At 39.3% G+C, this 12,998-nt stretch overlaps 1 protein-coding gene and 1 long non-coding RNA gene across 5 annotated transcripts in view; one reads left to right on the top strand and one right to left on the bottom strand.

Moving 5' to 3' along the window:
* LOC121603757 (adhesion G protein-coupled receptor L1-like) overlaps positions 1 to 6,252 on the top strand; it is a 38,740-nt gene extending 32,488 nt beyond the window's left edge. For 3 of the 4 annotated variants that reach the window (XM_041932960.1, XM_041932959.1, XM_041932962.1), the window contains 3 exons: positions 3,253 to 3,439; positions 4,525 to 4,626; positions 4,816 to 6,252. In XM_041932960.1, coding sequence (XP_041788894.1) covers positions 3,253 to 3,439; positions 4,525 to 4,626; positions 4,816 to 5,169 — 643 coding nt within the window. In that variant the 3' untranslated portion in view covers positions 5,170 to 6,252. The remainder of the gene's footprint in view (positions 1 to 3,252; positions 3,440 to 4,524; positions 4,627 to 4,815) is intronic. The other variant, XM_041932961.1, reaches the window with a different exon arrangement.
* A 5,440-nt stretch (positions 6,253 to 11,692) lies between these two features.
* LOC121590032 lies at positions 11,693 to 12,922 on the bottom strand. Its single transcript, XR_006004381.1, has 3 exons — positions 12,882 to 12,922; positions 12,167 to 12,814; positions 11,693 to 12,103 (listed from the first exon to the last, which is right to left on the bottom strand). It is a non-coding gene; the product is annotated as an uncharacterized LOC121590032 (long non-coding RNA).
* Between the last annotated feature and the right edge of the window lie 76 nt (positions 12,923 to 12,998).

The following is a 12,998-nucleotide window of genomic DNA, read 5'->3' as shown; positions in this document are numbered from 1 at the left end:
AGGGCGACTATTTTCCCTAAGCTACAATCTGATTGCGCGTGTGCCATTAACAACCTCGGGAAATTTTTTCTGCAGTTTCTCAGCGATATGCGCGTGAATTGAAATTATTGCACAAAACGTATTCATTGGTACGGAACCAAGCTCGAAAAGATCCACTAGATCTGTGCCTAATAAAAGAAGCTCGCCCGGAGCCACACGAAGGATAGCTGGCTTTCTGATATTATTCATGTATACAGTTGATGGAAATTCACCAGAAAGGTTCAGTTCTTTGTTAGAGGAAGTTTTTGCTTTTACTGAAGGCTTCACCAATGATAGTTGCCCTAGTTTCCTCCATGCTGTTTCGTCTATAACGGTTATATACGACGCTGTATCTAACTGCAGGAGTATGACCGTTCCATTGATGGATACACTGACGAATTTACGGCTCGCTTGTACGCTGCGGTACCCTAACGGAATTTGTATAAAAAAAAGATTTCTTCCCCGGTGAGCACCACCTTTCCGACTGCGACAGCGCCTTTTGCGCGAAAATGTGCTTGTTCTGGCGATCGCCATTTTGTATTGCATACACTTGTTCTCCCGTTTCAACCACAATCATTGCATTATCGAGCTCTAAATTTACAATACGATTGCACTTCACCAAAAGCTGCTCGAGTGTTACATCAGTGTGCTCTTCAATGCGAGTGAGCCATTTGAGCCGAAAATCTTTTTCCGTTTCCTCCTTTAACCCACACACAAAAATGAGACACTTAAGCTGCTCTTAAGTACTTAAGCTTAAGCTTAAGCTGCACGCGTACAGCATAAAATCTTCGGAACGGGATTTATTGGCGGAGCTGTATGCACTTATAATGTTTACTTAATAGTGATTCTGCCTTGCCGAAAATTGATTTCAGCTTCTCGATTGTGGCTTCTAGCGTAAAATCACGAGGATAACGGGGTAAAATAAAATTAACGTACCTTTCGTGCTTCATTGCACTCAGCTTACACATGAGCAGCCTCACCTTTGCGGAATCGTCAATTCGCGCAGCATCATTGATAAATAAATCCTTCTATACATACCGTGAGTATCAGGCTTCGAACACGATTCCGGCTTCGGCTTGTCGATGGCGCTTGCTGGCTTGTCGATGGTTGGAATCCCGTGGGCTGATCCATTGCAGGAGCATTGGGCAGGAGGGATTGACCATTTACCGGTTGCAGAAACACCGATTCCGGAACCTCGAAATGCTGAGAAAGTCTGCGCGGCTCCTCGTCCATCTCGATATCTTCCGAACTCGTGTCCTTTCGGCACCGTTTACGCGTTGACGGAATTTTGCACACGTATACTTTACACTTTTTCACTACTAAAGTCTTTTTCCTTTTTACTCGTCGCGTCTTTTATGGTTTGCAAACATTACTACTTATTTACTATTTATTTAACAAATTAAAAGTACATAAAATATACGAATTTCAAGACACGCACTGTACGAAACAAGCCATTGGTAAGTGGCGACAGGGTTGAGTATCGGTGCTGCGTTCAGTTCCCAAGGTGTCCACAACAATAAATATCTTGATCAGACAATAAATCAATTATGTAGTTGAGCTTAGATCGTGAGCCAGAACGGAACCATTGCGTTTGTTGGAATTTATTCTTTATATTAAGCTTAACTCAACAGAGAGTACCGAACTTGACATCGGAATGGTTCGAATCTCACAGGGGTCTGAGGCAAGGTAACGGACTTTCCTGACAATGCCATGTCACATCGACGTACTCAATCTTTACGTTTACGTTTCGCCGTTAAGAGAGAGAGAGTGACAGAGAGAGAGAGAGAGAGAGAGAGAGAGAGAGAGAGAGAGAGAGAGAGAGACCTTCAACATTATTCACTGATTTTTACATGAAGCCTCTACCGGTCTCTCCAATTTCTTGGCTTCGCGTATGACATCGACATCATTGACAGGACAACAGCGAAGGTGTGTGAGGCATACACTCGACTCAAACGCGAAAGAGCGATAGCTGGATCAGGTGAAACGAGATCTGTCGGAGCCAGCCAGGGGCCGAGCATCCTGGAGAATGATTGTTGACCATGCCATGTCACATCGACGTGCTCTATCGTCAGCAAGCCAACATGAGAGAGAGCGAGAGAGAGAGAGAGAAAGAGAGAGAGAGAAAGAGAGGGAAAGAGAGAGAGAGAAAGAGAGAGAGAAAGAGAGAGATAAAGGGAGAGAGAAAGAGAGAGAGAGAGAAAGAGAGAGAGACCTTCAACATTATTCACTGACTTTTACATAAGTACAAAATCAATTTAAATTTAGTTTCAATCAATTTAATTGCAACAAAATGAAAATCAAACAAACGAACCTGGTAACGTGTGTTAATTATGGGGAAATAAATGTTTAGTTTTGATTGAACAATTTTAGAAAAACATCAGAATTTCATTTGGTCCTCAAATTTTTACTTATATGTGAACTGTTGTGGGCAGCCGTGCGTGCCGACCCCTGGACTTGCCGTGGCAGTTGCTCTGTACACGCACACTGTCGCACACACTAAGCGCGCAAGGCTTAGTGTGTGCCGAGCGCCGAGCAGAGTGTACTGATCGAGCAGGAGCTCAGCCTGTTTATACTCAATACTTTATTTACAACAATAATAAAACGTACAGTAATAAATAAACATAAATGTACATTGAACATTCAATGATAAGTGCGGGCTGTGCAACAGCCGCACCGAGCGCCCCTGCCAAGAGCTCCTGCTCGATCGGCCTTCGTGCACACTCTGCTCGGCGCTCGGCACACACTAGGTCTTGCGCGCTTAGTGTGTGCGATAGTGCGCGTGTGTGTACACTGTCATCCCCGTGGCAAGCCAGGGGTCGGCACGCACGGCTGCCCACAACAGTATTACATTTCGCTAATGTTGTTTCCGATTAGGTGTAGTGAGAAGAGTTTCATATCGTATCCGCTAATGTTACTTCCGACTTTGCTATTGTTATTGTTGGAAGTAGTGATGGGCGAAATTTTGGACAATTTTGGAGCCGACTCCAGACCGAGAAGCCGGATCCGGAGCCGTTGGTTTAGAGGCGGCTTCGGAGCCGTTGGTATCTGTGACGTATCTGGACGAATATGTTATTCTGTGTTTATGTTTTATAATTACACTAATTTATATTTTATGTTATATTGTAGATAATAATTCATATCATTTTAACAATACAAAAGTTAGAGTATGGCATTGATGAACTAGTTTTCTCATTCATTTACGTAATTTTACTCTTTTTTTCTCTATTTAAACAGGTTAATGGAAGGATCGGCATATGTTTGGGGGTTCTTAATGCCTGCTATCGTTTTACTTTTCTCAGGGTTCTATCTTGCTTGTCAAGGAGAGGGAGCCATCAAAATTGCTGCTGCTCTACAAATTGATTCCCGCACAAAAAATAAGTTAATTAAAAAGCGAGGTTTACAAATAGGATTGTTTTTTAAGGTAAATAAATGAGCTACTTGATATTTTATGTAAGCCAGCCAATCGAACACGATATTGAACGACAGACAACCATTTTAGCGATTAAAATCGATTTTTCAACATAATTCCAAATGTCTCATTCGGCGCTCTACGGAGCTTCTACGCACACCGAAGCAAAGTGGGTATAGGGACTAGGTGGGCTTATAGGGCTTATAGGACAGGAGGGGATTCGATTGTGATACGTAGTTTTTCACCCACACTACGACACATCAACCAAAACAGCCATTGGAATTCACACGCATACATCAACAAATGATCGAATCCCCTCCTGTCATTTAGTTTGCATTTTTCTACAGCACGGCTGTCAAATTGTTCGGGATAAGCCCACCTGTATAATAAACCCACTTTGCACCGAAGTGAGGAACCGGTTGACAATACTCTCACATCCATCTTTCACCTGCAGTCGCGGTGTATGTTGAAACGCTCTTATATTAGACGTTGTGTTTGATTGGTAGCGAAGAGAAATTCAAAGTGGGTATATTATATAGGTGGGATTGTCCCTAACAATTTGACGGACGTGCTGTATAAAATTGAAAATAAAATTACAGGAGTGGGTATACAGGTCGATGCATAGTATGCAGGGTTTGCAACTACAGTCAGAATTCAATAGTTGAACGCTTTTTAGTTGGCATGCTTTTTAGTTGAACGCTCGATAGTTGGCTGCCAGTTCAATTAAAAAGCATGCGTTTGTATGAAAAATCCGGTTTTTAAAAATTCACAAAAATTCTCATGGCCTGCCGAGAAAATTTTCAGAAACTTTTTGTATGGAAAAACGTGCCAACTAAAAAGCATATATTCAATAGTTGGCCGGGAATCGAAGTTCAACCAGTGAGTTCGGACTGTATTTCTACTTATTTTGGTGCTCTTTTCGTTTTTCTTTATTTAATTGTGACGAGTCATTCTCCCAGCATACAAAAATGTGTACAAAATATCGTTCATATACTCCTAAGACCTCAATCCTACGTTATTATATAACGTATATTACGTATTACATTATACTACAAGTCTACGATATAAATATGTATAAAAATGTATTTACATTTTAGATTTTGGTTGTTCTATCAACCGTTGTAGCACTTGGTGCTATTGCATCTATTGGAAATGTTATGGAGCTTTGGTCTGTTTACAGCATTGCACAGGGAATACAGGTGAGGAATATTATAGTTTTTAAAGCGTAGATATTTGGTTCAAACCGTAGAACCCGTAGAGCCCGTGAAATTTATTTAAAAATTTATTTGAAAATTTATTTAAATTATCGAGTTAGTTTTGCCTACTTAACGCATTACTAACCCATTCTTTACCTGTTAATAAAACTACAAATTTGATTACATTTTCAGGGTCTCGTGATAGCATTGCTCGTATCTTGTAACTGTAAAGTTTTGAAACTCTACTCAGCTCCTAAAACTAATAAGTCGCGCCGTGGGACGTATCGCAGTCTGAAAGATGGTGACGGAGGTAGATATGGACATCTTTCTATATCAAATCCCAATTACGAGGAAATATCCCACATCAGTAACGTATCTAGCGACGGTGTTTCTAGTCTTACCAAAATGTCTTATAAAGAAGGATGTTTTGTAGATCGCATGGATAACTCTACTACAACAGCATTGGATTGCGCTTTTAATGGTGAATTATCTACTACACTCTCTATTGATGAAGTATCCAAAAAACCCTTGCCTGTCTCAGTGTAAAGTGATGTACAATGCATATCATGTTGAGTGTCAGGCCGCTGCTAGACAAACCAAAAATAAACTACGGTAACGTAAAATTTAGACAACCGAAAAATAATGCTTATAAACAAAATTATTTATAAACATAAAAAACAATCGAGGTTTGTTTCCTTCAATTTTAATAAAAATAATTCGAAAACTTAAGTAATAATTTTAATAAATTGTTGTACTGCAAAAGCAAACTAACAGCAATTTCTTTTGGATTTCGCTGCGCCGACGGGTGGGCCGAAATCAGTCGACCGAAAAAAGAAGCAGTTTTTTCGTTATGGTGATTTTTTAGTGTGTCTGGCAGCGGCATTATGCTATATCAATGTCAGGGAGTACAGATGAAATCTGTTCGCTAGGTAGGACAATAAGTTCATATCAGTGATGGTTTGTATGGCAACTGAACATGGAGTATGGACACTGAAAAACTATTCGGTATAAAGTAGTTTACATAACTTATTCATATCACAGTCACGAATGAAATATAAAATTATTTGCCGTCCAAATTCAACAATATTTTGTACTGATTTTTACTATAATGATCATTATAAGATTGATGGTCGAAGTGGTTTTCATGTTTGCAATAAGTTTCCAAAATATATACATATTCATCCCAAGTACGCCCGAATAACTGCAAAATGGTTCAAATATGTAAATTGTATTTTTAATGACGAATAAAATTGTAACGACTCCAAATTAATGGTTTGTAAACGCATGTAGTAAATTAATAACTCAAAAATAGAAATTAATCACTCACTTTGTTCCTCACCAATACCACCGACACCAATACACAATTCCTCACCATTACACAATTCGACAGTTTATTCCATAACAAAATCTAGTATGCCTTAGAGTGTAAACGGTCTCGCAGAAATGGTCAGAAAGTGTCAAAGATAGACGCCGTCTCGTGGTTTGTGCTCCACGTTAGACTAGATATTTGAAGAAGCAATATTAAGTGTAGTGATTTTAATTTGACTGTAAATTATTTAAAATTCTGTGAACGTTATGAATGATTATACGTACGTCACACGAAGCGTAAACTTTGGCGTAAACTGAATTTCAGCCAAACAACCCTATAATCTTTTGACTGGAAGTTTACGCTCTCCAATACAAATCAAGCGTAAACTTTTTGAGTTTAATACGGACGTCACACGAGGCGTAAATTAAAAAAGTTTACGCTTGATTTGTATGGGAGAGCGTAAACCTCCTGTCAAAAGATTATTGGGTTGTATGGCTGAAATTTAGTTTACGCCAAAACTTACGCTTCGTGTGACGTCCGTATAAGCCTCGTGTGACGTCCGTATTACAGTTCATAAATAAACATGCACATAAAGAAAACAAAAATTGTGTTGTTTTCTTCATTGATGATGCCTTGCTTGAAAATAAAACACAAAGAAAAATAGTCAGCACCCTGGCATAAAGAAGCTGCTTAGTCCCTATTTAGAAGGACCACCTGGAACTTTGATGCTGTTTATCTACTGCAAAAGGCGAATATTAGCGATCTTTAGCTTGTCAAAATTGGCTGCTTAAACAATTTTGGCTATTTGGGTGATTTCATCACCGACAAACCGACGTGACACTTCGAACAAAATGAGCTTCAAAAGTTGTCTCCTTATTTCAAATGAAAATACGTTAAACACTAGCGCCATCTCTATAATGATTCGCTTACTACACTGACACAGAGAAGAAACTGCTAACCCCCCTTTTTGTTTTTCTTCGCAAATTCCAATGCGTATTGTTTTATGTACTTCTCACATTTTTGCATTGATTTGGAAACTTATAAAATGATTTTCCTGTGTGTTTTGTCCAATAATTCTCACAAAATCTTGCCTCACACTTCCTTCGCCATTTGTATTTAGAAAAGTTGTTTACATCGAAGCAGCAGTGAACAGGGCTTACTTTGACAGAAGTGTTCGCCTCACTGGTAAATGACAGTACTTTCGTGTGGGACACTTTTGTAACGCCAGTGTCACGTCGGTTTGTCGGTGATTTCATTGCTGATTGTGTTGCTACCGCTCAAAGAAAACCCTGCTACCGTGCATTCAAGAAATCATTTATTTTTCCTATTTTTATTTTTATTATCTACGAGACACATGGACAATTTAAGTGAGATTAGAACTCTTACTCCTGGTGCTTTCCGTAGTTGTTGTTTCCGTAAGACTGGGTGACTCTGTACTGTGGTATGGTTTCGCATTGAAGTTATGCATCGCTAGAACTAGAAAGACGATCCGATTGTTTACACGACCATTCATATAGATTTTTTTTCAGAAAGTTAGAAGGCTACCCAAATAGCCAGAATTGCTTAAGCAGCTCATTTTGGCACGCTAAAGATCGCTGCTCTAATTCGCCTTTTGCAGTAGATAAACAGCATCAAAGATCTATGTGGGTCTTTCAAACAGCACCTAAGCAGCTTCCTTATGCCACGATGCCAGGGATTATTTTTCTTTGTGTTTTATTTTCAAGCAAGCGTCATCGATGAAATAAACAACAAGATTTGTTTCGTTTAAACACATATGTATATTTTTAAATCCTTTGTATTGATGAATTACACAAAATTTTATATTTTGCAATTTTACAATTTACTGATAATTCACAATCACTTCACTCAATATTCATTCTTCAATTAACGTATCTAACTTGTGCAGCAGCAATGAGATTATTGGTGGCGTACGTCTTTGACACTTTGACAAGAGCCACCTTGTACCGATGTCATGCATTAAAAAGCTATAAAGTTCCACCAAGTTTGGTACCCTTTCTTAACAAGCCTTCAAGTTCCACCATGAACCCTACACATAGTGCTAATCAGCCGCAAAGTTCCAAAGAGTACCATGTGCCTGTTAAAAGCTCCATAGTTCGGCAAAGTACCGCTTCATCTCTTAATCAGCCCCAAAGTACGACATCGGAACGAATTTTCATTAAACAGCCCCAAATCAGCTATAAAGTAGCTGGCAATAGCTGGCTATTTGCCCTACCAGCATTAAACGGCTTTGAAGGCATTCAGAAGGCATTTAAGGCCTTAGTCGCCTTAGAAGGCGAATAAAGATTTCAACCGAAACTTTCACGGCTGTAACGGGTTCTCTTCGAAATCTTTCAACTTTTTGATTCAAGGAGAACAGATAGCTTGCCGCCATCTTAGCTTGTTTATATACTGAATTTGCACCTATACCAATGTAACTGCCAAATAGAGCAGTGACAACGCTTTTGGTTCCGAACCGAGAAAGCGTGTGTTCAAATCCAGATTTTTATGATCTTTTTTCTGCGTTTATTTCTTTTAAATTAATTTAATTTAATTTAAATTAATTAATTTTAAAAAAATTAATTTTTTCTTACTATAATTACTTGAAACAAAATTTATGTGAAGCGAAATTAAAATAATACCTTTTTAAAAAAACATAATAATTACACTATGTTCACCGTTCATTATCAGGATGGGAGTAATATGTATCTCATTTTTCCTTTTATTTTAGTTATCGAAATGAGTTTGATATATTATTACCTTTCAATGAGTTGGTATTTAACAACCGAATAATGTAGACCATCTTTAATAAAGTGAAATAGCTCAGAGCTTAACGCAAGAGAACATAACACGTAAATCGTGCTATCGAATCTCACGCTCATATCTGGGAACACTACAACAGTGCAGTGCTGAAGACGCTTGTAAGGTTTTCTTTTGACAGTTGCAATTTCAAATTTCAAATTAAAAGCGAAATTTTTCATTGACATATTTCAAAGGCATTTAATTACTGCTAAATGCACTGCTGATCGCCTTCAATTCGCCGGCGATTACAAGGCGATTAGAAGGCATTTAACGGAAATTTGCGGGTAGGGTGGGTTCTCGGTCCCAAATACAGTCGTATCTCGAGGGACACCTGTACAAAGTGTCAATGGCAATTTTCCCGAACTGTCTTATCCATAAATTTTTCAGCAAGCGGAATTCCGCGGCCGCGAAATTCTGGTCCGGGTATTTTCGGCCTAAAGAGCAAATATGCCATAGCACACGGTTCAGGTTATGTGCCGAAAAAAGTCTGAATCTCGTACACGGTTTTGTTTGTCAAATCGTGCACGAAATATTAATCGAAAACACAGCCCAAAAGTGACATTTTCATTCGCTTGGGTAATGATTAACGGTTTTAAAATGACGTAAAATTACTCAATTATGGCGACTTCGCAAAGGCTCTTTTCCACCACCTGGTATCTTTAATTCACCTTGCAATATCCGATACCTCCAACAGGCCTCAGCAATTTTTACACCAGAGCCTCCAGTATTGTTACGACGAGTCGTGAATTGGTTATTTATTCTGAATGACTTTACCGTTCAAATCGACAACGTCGCGTGCGAAAAAAAATAGCTCCAAATTTCACTCCGTGTAGATCAAAGTAGCTCATTTGACTCAGTCAATCAACTTGTTATATGTTTGAAAACACACAAAAATAGGTTAAAATCAAAAAAAATTAAAAATTAAAATTAAAATTAAAATTAATTAACGTTAAAATTTGAAATAAATCTGGCTGGTAAACAAACCTGATAATTCAAAATTTTCTGATGAAGCATAAATGTCGCACGAAACGAGTACCTCTGTTTACAAAATTGAGCTAATTTTTGTCACGCGAGATTTGAACGGTTACCTTCTTTATACATACACCTTGATCGAATGCGATCTCGCAGGCTGCTCTGACCGCGCGGCTACATGAGGTGAAATATACAGCGAAATGAACTATTTGACAGGTGAAATATCTGACAGGTACAGCTAAAGGGTTGGGGGAGACACAACATCCGCTTTCGAAATTCTATTAAAAATAATATCTTCTCAAGCAGAACATTCCCTAATTGAAAGAAATGATGAACTGTTGATCAAAAATTGACAAAGTTCACGATATTTAAGTTATTTAATGGATTTTATTACGATTTTGTGCACATTATTTGTTTACATTGCACATCAGCTGGTTGCTGTGATGCTTTATCCGTCAGATATTTCGCCTGTCAAATAGTTCATTTCGCTGTATATTTCACCTCATGTGGCGTCGCGGTGAGCTTGTCGTTCGGGAATGCTCTAGATCAAGGTTATTAGACTCTATACAGGTTACGACAGAGCGTTTGAGAGGGTTACCATTATGGATACCTTGTTTACAACTTTTCTGTCAAAATAGATGCCGACCAGTTGTTGCTTGGCACGAGCAACATAAATAAGTTTACAGAAGACGAAATTACTGCTACAATTATTCTTCATGCTAACTAGTTATATCATTTATAGAATATGACTTCTATGTTGGATTGGTTAATGCTAAGTCAATTTTGCTTACATGCCCTGGATATCGTCGGATTGTCTCACCAGTTTAAATTGTTCTACAGGTTTGGTATTGCAGTCCCAGCTTCAGTGGACGAGAGTTCATGCCGTCCAGCAGCAACAGTGTCCTAACTGGGTTATTGTGCTGTCCCAGATGCTGCCCCTCGTATGAGAAGTGGCCAGATCCCATGTCGCTTCGCGCATAACAGCTCGTCCTTTATTCGGATTGGAACGGACACGAAACAATTCAGTGAAAGAGTATCGATGTGATGACACCCTTTTGACGATGTTGGTCAGGGAACCTGTGATGATGTGGTGCAAAAAATGCTACCGGCATCACTTTCGTTCCGCTATTGCACTTGACCCGAGCTATGACCGCGACGGCGCAGACGAACTTGCGGCAGCGGTGATGAGGCGTATCCCTCCTTCGAAATTGCGGTGCTGAGATGATGATAAAGTAGAAGCTTGTGTGGTATGGCCTCGTCCTTACTAAAACACTGCTTAAGCTACACCCAAGGTGACGTGAATTACCGTCCCCCACAGGAATAAGGCTGCAGCCAGAACGGAATGAATATTTGTTTTCTTTGAACTGGAACGGCAACAGTGGCAGCATAGACGATCGTCTCGAATATGACGACTGCAACGAACCGACATGGAACCGTGGACAATAACTTAAATAACAACTATGCATAAGCACAAATATACTTATAGTTTATTTCCTAACTATAATTGTTACAACAGGACCGTTCAACATTTACTCCCCGGCTCAACCACTACTCTTCCTTCACAAGTGCTCTTCTCGGTGACCCTCATATTCATCTCTTTCTCCTTCTCTTTATCATATAATTTGTATGAAAAGTGAAATAATGTGGATAGGGCAAGGACCGTAAAGATATTAGGTCAAGTTATAAGCCCGTTTTGACAACTAGGTGGAAGAAGAACCAACGAAGAAAACTGACAGTTAGTTTTCCGCGTTTGGCGAACGCTTCTAGTTCTCGAAGGAAAATTTCCATTTTAAATCACGGGCTGTGTTCTAATAAACTAAAATATTCACTCAAATTGATCTCCACCAAATATTTACTATGCAAAACGTAAACAATCCATCAATATATATACAAGCGGAAAACCATCTGTCAAAATCGGAGCCCAGGGGGGGGATCGCCAAAAGCCCTATAACTACACTTCATTATACATTCACCTTGGGATAGGGTTTATCTGCCTCTATCAATCATGAAAAATATTATAACGTCATACATGTCAATACTGCAATCACATCGTGTGTTAGCTTCCACGAGAAAATATATTTGTTTTTTTATTAGGCTAGCATGCAATGCTGTCTCTATTGAACCGTAAGTTCGGAGCCGTTGATTCATCGACAGCTCTGGAACAGTGGACTCGAAGCCGGCTCCGCAGTTATTGGAATGGAGCCGTGAGTGCAGGGCTGTTAGTCCGGAACCGGCTGCGGAGCCATTGATGCGGAGCCCTTGGAGCGGAGCCGGCTACGGAGCCGTCGGAGTGTAGCTGGCTCCGGACCCGTTAGTCCGGAGCCGTTGGTACGCTCCGAAACGCCCATCACTAGATCACAGGACTGTTCTTGGACGGAAAGAATCTCGTGTGATGAAATTCTACGAGAAATTAAAAAATAAAATTATTTCTTTTTCATTTCACTAAAATATGAATCAAATTACCACGTGCTGTTAGAGACTGGTTTGATGTTAATCTATGGTTAGAAACGTGTCGTTCGATATGATTTTTTTTATGACCAGCCGCTGCATACATTTTCCGTCCAGCATATGCTCACTATCTGGTTACTTCATCCGCTTCTTTATCGGCTCTCCCTTATTGCTTATACACATATGATTTTGCAGCAAACTTAAGTTAATGTCCTGAGATCGTTTTCCGACGTAACGATTTTTCAACTCGTACATGTTGGGTCTTATTACGATAACACACGAATATTCATAGCGGAATCCCTTCTCCACTTTCTACACAAGTCCAACAGAAAGTACATACTTAAAATTAGATTTACAATAATTGAACAATTCAACCTAAAACATCGTACTATTGCACGATTGCAATCCAGTTGCAATCAGTCGAATTGTAAACAAACCAGTCCAATTGTAAACAAACCATTCCAATTTGTCTGTCAAAATTTTTTCATTCGTTTTTTTATTGGAAATCGGCCAAAACAGGCTTTTGTCACAAGGGGGAATATAGAGGAGCTGTCTTCCTAGCGTTTAGCATGTTGCCATTTTGAGATTCAGTTTGACAACAGCCGTCGATATTTGTATACAGGCAGCAGCCGCAATATCACGTTGAAAATGCCGATTTATGAACTTTAGATGCAAAATACAAGAGAGCTATACAAATATTTGTCAAACGAAAACAATTCATTTATCATACCCGTATACCAGCAACATTCGTCGCATTTGACAACTGCCGTCGATCCTGGTTTTGTGCTTTTTTCTAAAGCCTTGATCAAGGTGGAATATAGAGGAGGTGTATTCTTAGCGTTTGGCA

This window comes from Anopheles merus, chromosome 2R, assembly GCF_017562075.2.
Source record: "Anopheles merus strain MAF chromosome 2R, AmerM5.1, whole genome shotgun sequence".
Lineage (NCBI taxonomy): Eukaryota > Metazoa > Arthropoda > Insecta > Diptera > Culicidae > Anopheles > Anopheles merus.
This window is presented reverse-complemented; position numbering and strand designations above follow the sequence as displayed.